This window comes from Equus asinus, chromosome 2 (genome assembly GCF_041296235.1).
Source record: "Equus asinus isolate D_3611 breed Donkey chromosome 2, EquAss-T2T_v2, whole genome shotgun sequence".
Taxonomy (NCBI): domain Eukaryota; kingdom Metazoa; phylum Chordata; class Mammalia; order Perissodactyla; family Equidae; genus Equus; species Equus asinus.
In genome coordinates this window covers 8347154-8365317 of record NC_091791.1, presented here as the reverse complement: position 1 = coordinate 8365317, position 18164 = coordinate 8347154, and the positions used below count along the sequence as shown (strand labels likewise).

At 35.6% G+C, this 18164-nt stretch overlaps 1 protein-coding gene across 3 annotated transcripts in view; it reads right to left on the bottom strand.

The window, feature by feature from the left end:
• EEF1AKMT2 (EEF1A lysine methyltransferase 2) overlaps positions 1–18164 on the bottom strand; it is a 73675-nt gene that overhangs the window by 37396 nt on the left and 18115 nt on the right. For 2 of the 3 annotated variants that reach the window (XM_014857703.3, XM_014857705.3), the window contains exons 5-6: positions 15333–15549; positions 11028–11684 (exon numbers count right to left, since the gene is read on the bottom strand). In XM_014857703.3, the coding sequence (XP_014713189.2) occupies positions 11590–11684; positions 15333–15549 (312 nt within the window). In that variant the 3' untranslated portion in view covers positions 11028–11589. Of the gene's footprint in view, positions 1–11027; positions 11685–15332; positions 15550–18164 lie in introns of those variants that run through there. The other variant, XR_006514570.2, reaches the window with a different exon arrangement.

Here is an 18164-nt window from a genome sequence, read left to right as displayed (position 1 = left end):
GATATATAACACTCCCACTTTTTAGGGCTATACCACACAATTCTTTAGTGTAAAAAATTCTTTTCCAAAAAGTTGTATATTAAGAGTTTTGCTCAATTCAGAACAGTAAATATAAACTGAATCGAACTCTAGATTTAAAACAACGTAAGCTGCAATCGGGGGAAAGGGGGCTAAGCTGTCTACCTTTGTTCTATCATAAAGGGTCAAAACCATATTAGAGTACAACCAGACACCTAAACAAAAATTCATAAGCCAATTTAGAAATAAATCCATAAATAATCCAAAAATGACCACTTGTAACTTTTCCATTATCATCAACCAACAGTAACCTGGTTAAGCCATGGAACGCCCTGGTAAATATAAAATGTAGAGATTACGTACAGTCTCATTCCAAGATCAATATATGAAACCCAGGGATAAAAGCCAGCCATACTGGCTCTCCTGGCTCCCCTCAAAGCAGAACCACCAAATGGAGGAATGCCTGTGTGTGGTATGCATTGTATGTCTACTCAAAACTGCCTGGGAGATTTAAACTGAGTATCCCTCTATACTAGAGAGCTCCCCCATTCCAAGTTTAAAGCTCTTAAGTAACAGAAGACAATACGGGTGTATTTTATGAAGAAAGGGTGTAACCAGCTATACTTGTATCAACAAGCTAATAAAAGTATTCACCTAAGCACATTTGTGCAGAGGAGGGTAAAGGTTGGATTTTGATACGCACTAAGGAGTGTCCTAGGTAGTTAGTGGGTATTTTCTTTCTTTATTTTTTGTGCCTTTAGAACCAGATAAATGTGATAATCAAACAACAAGGAGTTAAGCTTTGAAGTTTGACCAAGTACCAGTCAATGTTGTTTACTTTTTCCCATCAAACCTATCTGTACCTATGGTTGTAAAAAGAGCTCACCACTAAAAAATAATAAAAGAGTGTCTCTGAGAATAACATATTATTCTTTTTAGAGTAACAAACTGAGTGAAACAAACAGCAAACGTGTTACACACTGCACCCAACAGCAGTGTGCAGATGTGTGTGTTAACCCCTTTATTCAGCTTCCAAAAGCCACTGCCTCTTTGTCACAACTGTTGTATTAAAAGCCAGTCATTCACATTTCACACTGTCCTTTCTACATCTGAAAAGATCTTTTTAAAAAACAGAACCTTTTAAAATTGCTTATAATAGATGTGGGGACGACAGGCATCACCAAGTCCACCTGAAGCATTTTCAAAGAGATTGGCTACTGGAAACAAGTTAGTAAAACACATATTTTTGGAAAACACGGAAAGCTTTTGGTTATAGATGGAAGCCAAAATCTGAACCTACTATGGGGACAATTTTCTTATGTGGATCTTATTCAGAAAAGTAAGTTCTATAATTGTTCCCACATCTATGATCCAGCTACAGCTAATGAGCCTACCTACACTACCTACATAAGCATGTTATGACACACTAATCCTTCTGTTCTCTCCTTTCTGTTCGTTTTATCTTGTGTTCTGAAACTTTTCCACTGATGAAAATTGATTTATAGCCCTGGCTGGAGATATACACACACACACACACACACACAAAAATATACATATGTGTGTGTGTGTATATATATCTCCCATATCTATACACACACATCTTTTTAAAGAGGTATTTTGGTTCTTAAAGACAAAGTTACTTTTTGATTCAACGACTAAATAAAACAAATTTATTTTCATTGAAAAATAACCACAGCAGTGAATTTAATGATACCAATCTAACTCCTTTGATACAAAATGAGAGTTGAAAGCAGCTTGAAGGGGAATGCCTATTGAAATTAGTGCATGTGAATCTGCACAGCTTTGTAACCAAACGTCTAGCACCATTGAGGTACGAAGCATGCCAGCTGGGACGGCATTGTGCACCACAAAGTACGGGTTGTAAGCCTAAGTCCTGAGCACAAACCCTGGTTTCCAAGTTGGCAGGTGCTGAAAACACAGCAAATGTCACGCTTGCAACTCATTGGATGGAAGAGCTCTGGGTACAGTAAGCTAAGAAGAACAGAGCAACAGTTAAAACTCATTTCAATTTGAGTTTACTTTGTTTTTGGTGGTTTTTTTCCCACAAAGTTAATAGTAGCTGTTGGTGTTATGTGCTATAAGAAAACACAAGCATGAAAAAATAGACATTGAAAAGTTTATGCATGGCAAATAAGCAAAAGTAAGTAGAATGAAGGCTTTTCACTATCTACATTCAAAGTTACTGGCATATGTAAAACTTACCAAACCTATTTTACTATTTGAATACTAAGATTCAAAAGCATAATTAATTCCTGGCTTTTCCCTCATCTATTTATGATCTTAGCTGAAGTAGATTCTAATTAGTATCACTATAACATAGTTAGTCATCCATAACCTAGTTTGCCTTAGTTACTCCACCAAAAACAGCTAAAACCAAGTTACAATATTTCATATTGTTATATTGAATTTAATCTAGAAAATATTTCAACAGCACACCAAGACTAAACGTTTCTCATCTTGAAATGAAAATTTCAATTTTTTTCTTAAATATTCTTTAGTGGAATTCAGATTTAGTATCTGAGACACAAGCCCAAAATTTAACTTAATTTTTCTCTTCTGTCAACTATCTGCCATATAAGTCACTGCCTCAAGAAAAATCTATTTTTAACTCATCGCTAGTGATATGCTCAAAGCTACTGCTATCCTGACTATCCCCATAGAAATGAAACTGAGTAAATTTCATTTGCATTAGGGAGAGAGGAAACTGTGAAACTACACAGTTTCTGATTTCACAGAGTTTAAAATCTAAAGACTGAATCCTTTAGATTTAAAATATCAAGAAAAAAAATTAGTCTCTGGCTCCAATGGCCAGAACATTCCTGGGAGCAGGATGAAAAGAACATTCGCCCTACACACTATACTAGCCTGTGTATTTCTTAACTCTCCTCAGCAGTCTGTCAATCTTCTATATTAATCAAAAGCAAGGCTGTTTCGTTTTATTATACCTATCACTATTTGTAAGAGGGACTAGCCCTGCCTGTTTTGTATGTGCATATCCTGCAGCTGACCTGAATCTAGAAAAGAAGTGATATGAATGAGGACTTGGCTTGCAATTTTAAATACTACTTACAGCTCCTGTTAACTCTCATAAGGAACCAAAAAAACAAAAAACCTTGATCAAAACCAGGTTATTCAATCATTGTACTGGTAAACTACCTAATTTAAGTAGTGAAGCTTAGGGGCCGCGGACCTGAGTGGTTAAGTTCGCGTGCTCTGCTTCAGCGGCCCAGGGTTTCACCAGTTCGAATCCTGGATGCGGATATGGCACCGCTTGTCAAGCCACGCTGAGGCAGCATCCCACATGCCACAACTAGAAGGACCCACAACTAAAACTACACAATTATGTACTGGGGAGCTTTGGGGAGAAAAAGGAAAACTAAAAATCTTTTAAATAAATAAAGTAATGAAGCTTTATGTTCTGTCCTAAGAATGTACATCATATCATATATTAACCTCATCTCTGGAGAACTTTTTGAAAATGGTTAAAGACTTAAACTAGAGAAACTAGGTTAACTAGAGAAAGTGCGACTGCTCTGGCCAGCATTTCTATAGTCATACTAAGCACTCCAGGCACTGGGATGGATATTCACTTAACCACCCATAAAAAGGTTAAATCAACAAATCTGAAAAAGACATTTTTTCTAGACTAGCATAAACAACTAATTCACTGTACTTTACATACTATACTGTCAGTTCTAGTATAAACTAAGGACAAATCAGATCAACTATTTAAAGTATTACCCAACATCAAACTTTAAAATGCCACTGTGAATGGCACTTTTAACTCAACTTTATAGCAAGGAAAACAAACACAACTCACTGATGAAAGATATCAAATCTAGATGAGGCAAGGTGGAAATCAATGGTAAAATCTTAGTCTACTGTTTCCTCAATACCCAGTAAAAGACCCAAATCCAACTCAACAACTTTCATTAAAACCCGATGCATGGTCATTGGGGCACCTGCTCTCTGTTCTCTTCTTTGATATCACTGGAAACAATGCCTTAGCATTCAGATCTGATGAAGGAAGGTGCACTATATCTTTGACCATTTGTTTTCAATTCAAAGGCATCCTCATTAATATTTTCCCCATCACACTGACATACATTACTAAATAATTACCACTTTAACAGATAACTATCTTAAATCTGAGGGGTATTTTAAAGTCTGCTGAAACACATCAGAAAGGACATTTTGTGAAAATCTGGCATCTGGTGTATGGTCCTCATTTCTTAACTAAATGAAAAGGTGCTTCAGCACCAGCCCTATCTAGCGACTAAGGAAAAAGGAGCTACACGGTATGATTTTTTAAGAAGTTCTGAACTTTCCCTCTTACTTATCTACCACTCATCCTCCTCTCTTCACTCATCTAATCACTCCTGGAATACAAGCACCTTACAATGAACTGAATACATTAACTCAGTGGCAGTGAGGATTAAAATCCTGAACAATTCAATACATTAGCTCCAATGGGAAGAAGGGTCCTTGGAGAAAAGAATATTTGGCATTGCTGTACACTAGGAATCATGCTAAGCTGCATTACAGTTATTTTTCTTATTTAATATTCACAACCCTATTATGTAGAGTCACAAGTGCTTCTCTCTCCACCATATGAAACTGCTTCAGAGAAATGTACTGAAGAAAAACCAACTTTAAATAAGTATCTACTACGCATTAGGCACTTTGCTAGCACCTTTAACATACTTCAATTTCACTGAGGGGGTAAACAGTTATAGACTGACAGTAGCCAGAGAGGTACAAGGCATAAAGAAGGGCAGACGCAGGTACCATACCCAAGCATGGGTCTCTGTGTAGCATGAGAAAGAAGTTTCAAAGCCCTGGGACTTTAGAGTGGTAAATTAGGTCATCTGTGAGTGTGTAGTTTCTATGTGTTTAGAATAGGGAAGAATCAAACTAGGGAGATCCTTCAGATTACCCCAATTTTGCTTATGCTCAATCTTGATCTCAATATTTCTATAAATAAAATCAAAGTGGACTAAACAATTAGATGTAACTTTCTGAGTTTCTTGGATAAAACATCTCTACGGTCAAATGAATACAAACGGAATTATCAAATATATATCAGAGACAATACTCAAATCTAAAGATGTTTTTAGATTGAAAAATACTCATGTGATTGCTTCAAATGTTTTATTATATGTACATATATTTTTTCACACACATGAATAGATACCTTGGTTTAAAAGAACCATCAAGTAACCTAACAATTGATATTTAACTAATGAAGTATTTAAACTTCCCATATATAGTAGAAACCTATTTTGTAGGCCTTTCTCTGAACCCTTAAATCAACTTCAGCGGTTATTATGGACTGAACATTTGTGTCTCCCCAAAATTCATATGTTGAACCCCTAACCCCCAGTGACGGTATTTGGAGATGGGCCTTTGGGAGGTAACGAGGGTTAGATGAAGCCATGAGGGTGGGGTCCTCATGATGGGATTAGTGCCTTTATAACAAGAGACACTAGAGAACATGCTCACGCACACTCACTCTCTCCCCACAAGCATGCAAAAAGAGGTCAAGTGAACGTACAGAGAGATGACAGCTGCCTACAAGCCAAGAGAAGAGGCCTCAGAATGAAACCTACCTTGCCAGCACCTTGATCTTGGAATTCCCAGTCTCCAGACTGTGAAAAATAAATTTCTGCTGTTTAAGCCACCCAGTCTATGGCAGCCAAGCTTACTACAGGGATAGAGAAGAATTTTTAAGTATCACCTACTGAACGCCTTTATTTTCAGAGGAAAAAAACAAAGCCTAGAAAAGGAAAGAGATTGGCCTAGGTTCCAATCATTTTTCTCTCCAAAATGTATTATTAAAAAAATTATTTATCTTCGATAGTTATTCTCTTACCTAACAGATTTTAAACACAAATTATCCATTACTATAATGAAAGGAACCAAAATAAATGAAATTTCAAGGTCAGAAAATAAGCTGATATTGCATTTGTCACAAATTAAGTCATTAATCACACAGACTTAATAACAAAATGATCTCTCTTACTTGGGCTACATAATGTCTTTATCATACAGAGGTTCCAAGAGGAAACCTCTGCTTGTTACATGAACAAACCTTTGGAAAAGACAGGCTTATTTCACAGTAAGTTACAGCATGTGGAATTCCCCTCATCGTTTAATCCAGTTAATCACTTTTTAATTAAATAATAACCACAACAATTGGCACTTCCAACTACAAAATCATATGGAATTCTGTCCTATCTCTTGAACAAACTATATTATCAATGATTTGACCAACTGGCTCTCTTCACGGAATCAGAACTTTCCTTCTAGACCTATTAGGGTTTTCAGAGAGAATAAACAGCTCTGACTTGTGTGCCTTGCTTATGACTGCTTCTCAAAAATCAACAAATATTATTCTCATTAAAAACAATAGCATAAAAGCAGTTTCACTGATTCACAAATGGACCTCAAAGGTTCTATTTGTAAATAACATGTAGTTTTCACTCACAATTTCAGGCCTTTCTTCAAAACTTGCACACAGCTCTTTAATTCAGCTGAGTATGTTCTATTAAAGACCATATTATGATTTTCCCCATTCAGACTCCAACTAGGCTTTTCGTGGAGGATATGGCACGAAAACCTAATTATTGCTGCTTCAGTGCATCTAAATTTATTTCATTACCAAAATCAACAGAGTAAGGGCTAGATGCTGTCGCAGAAAGGCAAACGGATATGGAATGTAAACTGCTCTTTCCTCTACTCTTCCCCCATCCCACTCCACCCTTCAAAGTTCCATGGTTGGAAATCATCCTAACATTTTTCATCCTAACGTTTTTTTAGCCAGGATGTACTAAAATTAGATGGGAACAAAGGACTGACATTTTCATTTTAGAGGAAAAATGTGAACTGGCAGCACCCACTCTCGTCTACATTTAGCCTCTTCCTCCTGACTATTCCGTCTTTGAAGCGGTAAGGAACGCAATAGCAGGAGAACTACAGCCACCCAACAGCGCTTCTGTTCTGCTCTAATCACCGATGATAATAAACTGCTGCATCTGTAACTGTTAGTGAAGAGTGAGAAGTACAGTTCATGGTCCCCTTATTCAACCAGAGTATTTTCATATTTCTTTCTAAGCTGCTCCGATAATATACAGGATATGCTAATTGCTGGCTCACGTATAAATTTTTAGGTATTTGGAAAAACAAATGGGTTAGATTTGCTTTTCTTAAAAAGCTTCTGGATAGCATGCACAATAAAGATCACTCACTAACATACTTATCATTTCCTGATGCAGTAACAGCAATATATATTTAAAAATATAACAGAAGAATTTAGCATTTCTTCAGAACAGGCTATTTAAAAGTGAAAAAAGTAGATTTTGGTTTTTTACATCATCTTCTAATAAACTAGGCAAGTAATTTGCAAATACTTTAAGGTACAATTGATCCGTTGGTTCTAAGTCTTTCTTACAATGGTATCAGCATGACAAAAGTACATTCTGCCAGCCTCTACATCCCAGTTTTTGAAGTCCTACTCCATAAAGCAGGATATTGATACACTCACGTCTTGGGAATTATTCCTATCTAAATTTTTAATTTGGTTTCCCTGGGCCTAAACTACAGGTCCAAACAGTGACAGCTCAAAAATCAGTTAGAGAAGTCTTTTTAATGATTAGTCTAATGTACTGTGTTGTAAAGATTTTAAAAACTCAGTAAATACCGACTCAAGCTCTTTTTTTTTTACTGGTTACTGGAGCCCATCTTGACATCTAAGCTGGAACTGAATGATCTTTCAACAACACTCCAGGGATTTTGCTAAGGTCATATTCAATCATTCATTAGGCTTCTTACCCCTTGCTTTTCAGAGTTCCATTGTAGAGCTGGTTTTATTCAGCATTTACATAGCCTGTGGGCTTGGGTATTTGTCTGCTTAATGTTGAGTTTCATTTCTATGCCCTTAACATAGGAATCCATCAATTGACCAAAGAATTTCAAACTATCCTTTTACTTTTCTAACAAATTGCACGGTATGTATGAAGAATAAATTAGCATTAATTTTCTTCCATTAACTGTTAATAAAACATGGTCATGTGCTCCCCCTTCTTCTAAGGACATCTCTGTTTCCTGCCTAACCAAGAGAAATGACAGGGCTTTCCTAATTTTTTTCCCACTTTGCAATTGTCCTTCAACCTACCATGCTCGTGGCTTCCCACAATAAAGCTCTGGGTCATATGCAGCCTCCTTCAGCGAAGTGTACTAGACAAGACTCCTTTCAGAGCCCATCAACACCCCCCCACAATTAGCCAAAAAGGTTACTACTGTGGAACACAAGACATTTGGTCTCTTGCTCTCAAAACAGAAGGCTGTCTCTGGAGCACATACACCCTAGCACAGTGCCAAAAACAGGAAATCAAACCCAGGTCTCCCCACAGCAGTAGAATGCTGGCCTGGAGAGCAACTGATTTTTCACATTTGTGTATATTTCCATAGTTGGTTACCAGACACACACACATGCATAAATATATAAAACTTATTTAAGAGAACATAAACAAAATCTATTAACATAGGCAGAGATAGTCTACTTGCCTATTTCTTAGCAAATCAACTAAAAAAATTATTTCAGAGCCATATAAAACAATTATTAATTTAGGTTCCTTAAAAATTAAGGTTTCTATTATACTCTGGATAAATGTGAATTAAAGTTAACATATAATACTGCATTACAATATCATAGAAATTTAAAAATAAATAGTAACTGAATTGAAACACGTAGTTCATACAAAGTCTTTTTGTATATGTTTACCTCCCTGCTTCCCCAAAAGTAAATAGAAAATCACATGCACATCACAGATGAAGACGAAAGGCAAAGTCGTTGCTACTACAATGGGAAGAAAATCATTCAAGGACAGTTTGTACTTATTTTAAAATGGCTTTAGTCAAGCTGCCAAGCGTAGTGTCAGGTTTGATTCTCATATGCATAAATGCCAGTCCCAAAAAGCAACTCTAACTTGTGCACCTGGCTTAAAACAAAATGTTCTGAAAACTTTCTATCTGTTACTTGGTGTAACCCGCCCATTCAGGCCTCAAATCCCTTTGGACTTGCATACGCACTTCCTACACACAGAAGTGGCCTGTTATGCAGCAATAACATCATAATGAAAAGCAACAATACTGTGCAGGCTCCACAGAGAAATCTCGTTTGCATTTCAAACAAGTTTCCTCAAAATAAGAGTGTCTTTTGATGAAATAAAATTACAATTCCAACTTCTTATCCAGAGAAAACAGCATTCATTCTATACTTACTGCTCCCTTTTATAACTGCATAATTCCTTTCAGTTACCCACATATTCATATGACTTAACAAAACTACGTTTAATAATAATGTATTTATAACTTGTTTCAGTAACTTGGGGACATTTACTGGCCTGTTTTTAAAGCGCAGTATTACTTGAAAATATTAATTTATTGTTCGCATTTTTGGACCTTCCATTTGTTTCAATTTTGGCCTCCAAGAGGCTGGTTTCCAGTAGGACTAACAGAGGAGATAACAACTCCTTTTTCCTAACCTTATCAACAGCTAATGATTCCCCCCCAAAAATCCTTCATTTTTGCAAATGGAACACACATAATACCCCCATGATAGTGACTCAAGGAGCTTTTCAACAAAGGCCCACTCCAAGCCATCAGTGACTCAAACCCAGTGTCTCAGTCTGGTCGAACAAAAAGCCTATTTTGTTAGATTGGTGCTTTAAAATAGCATATACTTAACAACTCAGAATTCTAAACAAGTACTTACACACTATTCTCATATTTGAAATCAAGGACTATTAATGTGAAAAAGCAACAAAGACCAGATCTCCTCAATAAATTATAAAACTATTTATATGTTTCCATGGTTTAAGATCCCATGTCTAGTTTGTAAAATCAACACAATTTTTTTACAGTTTAAATCACACATATTTTGAAGTAATTTCTCACTTTTCGAATGTTAAAAATTAGAGCTTTTCAAAAATGTTATTTGTGTTGAAAGTTTATGGAAATGTCTTCAGTTACCTTGTGCAAGGCAGGTAGTAATCTTAACAAACTGATTAATGTTGATGTAAATCAAACCATCCTCCTCCCCCCGCCCCCACTCCTGGGCAAAAATGGAAAGAAAAAAGACGTAATGCTAGACTGACTGACTACAAGAGTAACATTTGCCAAACAAAAATTGTTCATTCAGTAAGCCAACAAGCCCAAAAACCTGAAAATCATCAAAAATTACATCACTTTAAAAAAAAAAGTGATTGACCCCAATATTAAAATATCAGCCCAAATACAAAATGGTATTAAATATTAATTACCTTAAATATACCTTAAATATTAATATCCCTTATCTTTTCAAAATGTTAATAAACAAACTGTTTCTCTTACTAATTAGGCCCTAACTAAAATATCTTTGTCCCTGTATCCCTGAGGGCTTATAAATATATATAACTCACACCACCCTTTCACAATGACACGACTCACTTCTTGATTAGGCAAGTCTTTTAAGACCAGTAGGGAGATGGTGAAAAGTAATGAAGGATGACTCACTATTCTCACAGTCCACAGATCAACACTGCCACGAACAAGGAGCTGCAGAGCTCCTAAAAATAACTGCCCAACTTCTTTAGCAGTATTTTCTACATACCAGTCCTAGTTCCCCAACTGAACTGTAAATCTCATAAAAGCAGAGACTTAGCACCTGGGAGGCAGAATATACTAGGGGAAGAGAACGGGTTTTAGAATGAGAACCAGAGGAGAATCCTGGTTCCATCCTATACTGGCTGTTTGATACATACAAACAGGAATAATACACACATACCTCGAGAAACTATTGGGAGGATTCAATGATTTAGTAAGATAATATAACTTAACACAGTGCTGGCAGATAACAGTATCTCTTAGCTGTCTTTCTTTCTATTTCCTATTCATCCTTCACAGTGTGTAAAAGACCAATAAGTCGCAAAATACAGGCACAATAAATATTTCTTGATCAAGTGACATATTTATCTGATTTGTTTAATTATATACAAAAGGCTAGGAGACTTTCTCAGATATTAAATAATTTTTTTAAAAAAACCACCATTCAACCCAAAATATTATTATGTTTCATAAACAGTCTAATAAAACACTAAGAAAGTTGTTTTATCTGTTATTCTCACTCTAAAATATTTTGGTCAAATCTTAATAAACAGCCATATTCAATTCACTTTACCAAGGCACAAAAATCAAGAATACATGCTTTCTGTAAATTCATTTACTGCTTTAAAGTTTTTAACTGTTCAGCAGTTACAGGAAATTTTTTTTACTAAAAAAGAAAAATATTTACATTTCAAACACAAAAGAAATTTTTAAATTATTCTTGGTTGATCTTTAAAACCCAACCACTTACACACTCATGATTTTTTTACCAACCCATCATTTCTATTCAACACGTGCATCCTGTGTACTTACTAAGCATTTATTTGCACTCGCATTTTCTGTGTCAGGTTTACTTTGATGTAGAGCTTCTTAAAAAAGCTAACTGAATTTGTCCAATGAACAGTCTCACGTTTTTTGGAAAACCAATGCTGCTACACTGTTTCCAGATCTGCCTCCAAAGCTGAACTTGGGTGTTGGCAGCTCTTCGAAAAGTTGAAATCCTGTCAGACAAAATTAAAATACTTTCATTAGGGATTGAATCCCACAGTTAAGGGAAATTTGTATTAACAATGTACTTTCAAAGTATTATAAAACTATGTAATTCCAAACTCTAAATTGTGACTGAATTTCATTTTATGATTTTTCAAGTGTACTGTATACGTATGTGTGTATACCCAAAAACACTTTGAATTGAACAAGAGACAGCCAAGACCAAAAACAAATTGCAGAAAAGAGGCTTTCCATCCATCCCCCATTTCCTCAGCTTCCTGTTTATCATCCCTTCAACTCTGCATCTCCTTTAGCCTACTTCACCATCTTGTCTGTAAGAAACAGCTACCCTGTGCTGAGTTCTTACCATGTATCAGGCACTGAGTCCTTTACATAGTAACTCAATCCACATCACACATATAAAAGCACTTAATTCAGAAAGGTTAAATAACATGCAAATAAAAATGAATTTTTCTGGAAATGGATGGCGGTGATGATTGCACAACAATGTGAATGTACTTAATGCCACAGAACCATACACTTAAAAATGGTTAAATGGTAAACCTTATAGTATATATATTTTACCACAATAAAAAAACAGTCCACAACCAAAGATCAAGACCCAAACTGAACTAATGAAGGGTCTGGGAAGACAAGGAGGTAGGAACGTTCAAAGCGGCACAGTGTGGTTTTAAAAAAAATTAACCTGGATTCAAAAGACCTCAGTTCAAGTCCCAGCTATACCACTTACTCGGTGAAAGATATGCTGGTCAAGTTACCTTAACCAGGATCCTCAGTTTCTATGCAAGGAGATTCCAGATATGAATGCCCCTATCTAACTCACAGTGATTTTGTGAAGATCAAAATAAGATAATGTGGCGTTTTCCTAAAACATAAAATAATATGGAAATTTAATGTTTAATTATTCTGCTTTTAAAAAATAAGATAAATAAGGCTGGAAGGTCACTCTTAGTTAACTATGGTTTTCCCTCAGTGACAGGACTCCTAGTTTTGGGGGATTTTTTTTCCTTTGGTGTGGTGTCTACATTTTCCAAGTTTCCATGTCTTGAGCTTAAGCTCAAATAACTCTTGTAAACAGAAAAAATATTTTAAAAGGATATACATTATTGTATCAACTGGTCTTTTACACTTTGCTTCATTACACATTCTAATTCATATTCTTAATTAAACTTTACTAGATCTTAACAAATAGCTAAATATTGAAATGCTCATTAAAAACTGATAAGAAAACTCTTTCTTTTAAATAACATGATATATTTTACTGCTGGAAAATGGAGCCACTATGGTGGGTACATGGGTAATATACCCATATTTGTTTTCTGAAATTTTACATATGCTTAAACTATTTCATAATAAAAATTTTCAAGAGAAAATGGAGTGTCTGTGTGAATTTTCCAGGACTAATCTTTTAACTCCCTGGACTAACCCTACAGAATTGAAGATACTGTACTTTAAGAGATAATACACCAAAATATTTAAAGTGATTGTATTCCAGTGATAGACAACAAATGATTTTAATTATATTAGTCTATATGCTTATGTGTTAAAGTTACTCATATTCTTCCACTTTTTCCCTAATGAATATGGATTACTTTCGTAGTAAGATAGGAAGGAGAGAGACATCAGCATCACTGCAGCGTAAGTCGTTCCTCCTTTCTCCCGTCCCCCTTTTCTTTTAGTAAGATAGGTTTTTTGTTGTTGTTTTTTAAATTCAGTAGTTGTAAGAGGTCAAGTCCCTTGGATATGAAATCAAAATCTCCTAACGTGAAATGTTTATTATAAGTAGGGCTATAAAAGAAAAATGAAAATCCATTTCAACAGTTTTATGAACATTTAAGTTTCAAATAAGGAAAGAAGCAAAGAACCTTAAAAGATTGGTGAAGCAAGCTTTATTCTATGCAAAAGGGACCGTCTAAGCCAGTCCTGGTAGTTAGTGACAAGACCTTCAGCAGTGATGCATGGCAGTGTGCTCTGTTAGTGTCCTGCAACTAACTCCAAAAACTATTTTCTAAGAGACATATGCCTAAAACATGCCTTCAGTAGTATATAATCATTTCTTTAACATTTCCTGTTTTAACATTTTGCTTATTTAAATTCTGTATTAACCTTTAAAACTGAACATAAGTTTAAGAATGTACTCAGTAGTTCTCAGACACAGACACATTTTTAAGCACTCTTTACCAGGATAAAGTCTGTTCCTCATTATCAAAAACAGACAAATATGTTTTTGTCTGGTGGTTCCAGGGGTAAAAGAGAACACCTGTATTTGAAAACCAGGAAAGGAACTTGCCCCTACACAGTGTAACTCTGGACGTTTATTAAAACTGTCAAGCCTCAGGAAGAGGGAAAGACTTTTAATACGGGGCCTCACCAGCTCTAAAGGAAACAAATTTAACATGGAAGATAATAAAATTAATGGCATGAAATAAAAGACAATAAATCACATATATGTAATTCCTGTTTTCCAGAGGCAATAGTAGTGAACCCACAAGGTGACATTTCAAGCCTCAAACAGCTCAGATTTTACATTATATAACCTGCCAAAGCCACTGAGTACACACACAAGGACGTGTGCTAAGTGTTCTCCCCACTACTGCCTATTCCCTTATTACCAAAAACGAAAACAAACTCTAACATAAAGTGCGTTCAATACAATTATAAATTCATCTCCCATTAGCTTGTGACAACTGAGGTTCAAAATTTAACTACAAATTTAGTACCATATCATTTATTAATACTTCATCCTGAAAATTTTCTACATTCCTGTGAAAAAACTTAATCCTAACCTGAAAAGGATTCTAAGGAAAAAAAGCAATATCTAACTATAGATTCTCAAGGTACTTTCCCGGAAATGCATGTGCACTGAATGAATAAATTGGCAGGTAAAATATTCCTGAAAAACATGCAGGAAACAGTCTGCCAAAGAACTCAAAATATTTATGTATAGATTACAAATTCTCAATTCTCACAAGATCTCCACTTAGTAGACACAGCACTAATTATACCTTGTTCATGGGGCAAAAAAGAATCCTATCTTGGACCAAAATCTTGAAAAAGGTAGAGATCCCCTCAAGAATTAACAGGTAATATTTCTACTATCAAGCCCCTACATTTTGTTTCTGTGCAATGTTAAAAATAATTGTTCTTTATACACTGAAAACAAATCTAAATACCTAAAATCACCACTAGCAAGACATATAAAGTATCTATAAAATTAAAACTCTCATCATGTAAGACTTTAAAAAAATACTACTTCCATTTGCATTATTACTGATTACTATTACTACCGCTTCCCAGTTTATCAGGGCACTGAAGTCAGAAGCACAATATATGTGCTTTCTTTGTTTGATTCTTTAAATAATAGATTATATAGCTTAAATAAAGAACTTAATTTTTACAGGCTCATAAATTTTAGTATTTAACTACCAGGATTTCTTGGAAAATTTTTAAAAGGACTCTGGATCTCAACCAATATTATTTTTTTGTCCTTTGCATATACAGTTTAAAATATTACCAAGGTTATTAACAGAGTAGAAAAGCAGGCAAGTCCTACAAATAGAAAACTAAAACACTATAATACCAAGGGAAAAAAACCTATTTAAGTGTATTAAACATTTGAACAAGATATAGCCATTTACCTTCACTAAATTCATTTAGCAACTCTTCCTTGGTCCAATTACATGAGGTTATTAGAAAAAAGCCTTTCACTTTCAACACCCTGGAGAGAGATTTCACATATTGTTTCCTCTTCTCAAGTGCATTGTCAGGATTAAGGCTTATGGCATCAAAAGTCCCCTTGTCAATACAAATATGAAATCCAGTCAGTTTTGTGGAAAGATTCAAAAAGTCTTCTACCTATATTAAAAAACAATTATCTATGTGAGAACAATTAACACACAATCTTTACTGAATTTAAGGGATAATCTGTAAAAAGTTATAGATAAAAAGACCCATTAATTATGACGGCATTTTACATATAATAAACATATTTTCAACTTTATAGGTAACTTTTATGTGCTTCATTCTAAGATCATTAAAGCTAAGATTAGTGAGAGAGATTGACAGTGTTTCCTGGACATTCCAAATCTCTACAAATTTGGAAACAAATCAAAGCCAGGTGTATTGCCTAATAATACCAGCACATAATAGATCTCAGAAGCCTGGGTTATGAAAAAGTTATTTGTCGAAAAGTAGACTATTTGACATATTCTTAAAAATGACAAAAATTACCTGGAACTAAAACTCACTGGATCATTGGAAATAAGATAATTTTTGGCTGATATTACTAGTTGTGTGATCTATAGTAAGCATGGTAAATAAAAAGTTCTTTTGCCTTGACTCAGTAGCTTACAAAGCAACTAACAGATATAACAAATGGAATACAGCTTAAGAAATTAAATGACTATTTAAACTGCAATTACTTAACTTTATAAATACAATGCACTTCAGATTTTGAAAGTTATATATCAGCATGTCATTCATTTTCAATAACCTACTGACAAATTATAAGCATTTGAAGTAGTGATATCTCTCTCAGTTTCATAAAATATTCACAATGATTTACCAATGAACTTAATTCTGAAAAGTTACTTTAAAAAAGTAATTAAACAATTAGCTCATGATTATTTGTACAAACTTAATAAAGTAATCACAAACAATGTATTATCTAAAATTCTCTTATTGTTTGACTTTAAAATGCGGATGTTGGGGGCCAGCCCAGCGACGTAGTGGTTAAGTTCGCACACTTCGCTTTGGCAGCCCGGGGTTCACAGCTTCGGATGCTGGGTGTGGACCTAGCACGGCTCTTCAAGCCATGCTTTGGGGGCATTCCACATAAAATAGAGGAAGATTAGCACAGATGTTAGCTTGGCAACAATCTTCCTCAAGCAAAAAGAGGAAGACTGGCAACAGATGTTAGCTCAAGGCCAATCTTCCTCCAAAATAAAAAAATGTGGAGTTCATGCTTATTTATATTTGAAGATGGTTTTTTCCCCCTCCCTCTCATCCAAGTATTCACTATCCCTGAAGCAAAATAATGACTACTGCTCTTAAGAGCTAACTTTGGAGAAGCTTCCTATCCTAAATGCCTGTGTAAAAGTATTCATTTATTTAACAAATATTTCGTGGACACCTATTCTATGCAGGGACTTTTCAGGCCCTGGGAATACAACAGTAAACAAAACAGAAAGGTCCCTGTATGAGAATATACCCTATATTCTCTAAAGGGAGAAACAAACAATAAATAAGCTAACCAAATAATTTCAGAGAAAGTGCTATGAAGAAAATGAAAACAGAATAACGAAGACATTGAGTGACTGGGAAGAGAAATGTTTTGGAAAAGGCAGTCAGAAAAGGCCTCTCTAAGAAGGTGATATCTGAGCAGAGATCTGAACGATGAGAATGAGTCAAACAAGCTAAGATTTGGGCAGAGAATATTCTAGGAAGAGAGTAGCAGGTATAAACACAGAAAGACAGGCTAGACATGTTTCTCAAGCAGAAAGAAAGCCAGTATGACTGGCATACTGGTGATAAAGAGGGAAAGAGGTAAGAAGTAAGGGGCTTTGTAAAGCTAGGTAGGGGTTCAGAGTCTATTCTGACGCAATGGGGAAGCCCCTGGAGGCTTGTGAGCAAGGAAGTGACACGAGCTGATTTACATTCCAAAAGATCACTCGGTTGTGCTGTGATAATAGACAGTGGGGTGGCAAGACTGGAGATGGGAGCACAAATAAGAAGCCATGGTAGTCAGTTAGGCAAGTAATGATGGTGGCTGGGACATGGGAGGTAGCAGTGGAAATACCAAGGAATGATCACATTTCTGATATACTCTGATGACAAAAACAACAGAATTGGATATAGGATTTAAAGGAAAGAAGACAAAAAGATCACTCTTTGGATTGGGTTAGTGCAACAGATGAATGGTGGTATCATCAATAGAGATGGAAAAGCAGGTGTAAGGAGGAAACCAAGAGTTTCATTTTGGATGAATTGACAGACTATTAGCTATCCAAGTGAAACCGTAGAATACATAGGTTTTATATAATTCTAGAGCTCAGAGAAGAGGCCTGGGTTAGAAATATAAATGTAGGAGTCACCTTCTCACAGATCACAGGACACAAAGATAAACTAAGTATCTTTGGTGGCACCATACTCCTCTATGCATTAACAACTGTTTTCTTTGGCCCTGAGCTAACATGTGCCACCAATCCTCCTCTTTTTGCTGAGGAAGACTGGCCCTGAGCTAACATCCGTGCCCATCTTCCTCTACTTTATACGTGGAATGCCTGCCACAGCATGGCTTGACAAGCGGTGCCATGTCCGCACCCAGGATCCAAACCGGTGAAGCCTGGGCCGCCGAAGCAGAACGTGCAAACTTAACCGCTGCACCACTGGGCCGGCCCCCACAACTTTTTGATCTAGTTAATCCAAAATTACGAATTACGTGCATATGTTAGCAAAGGAGAGAAAGAATG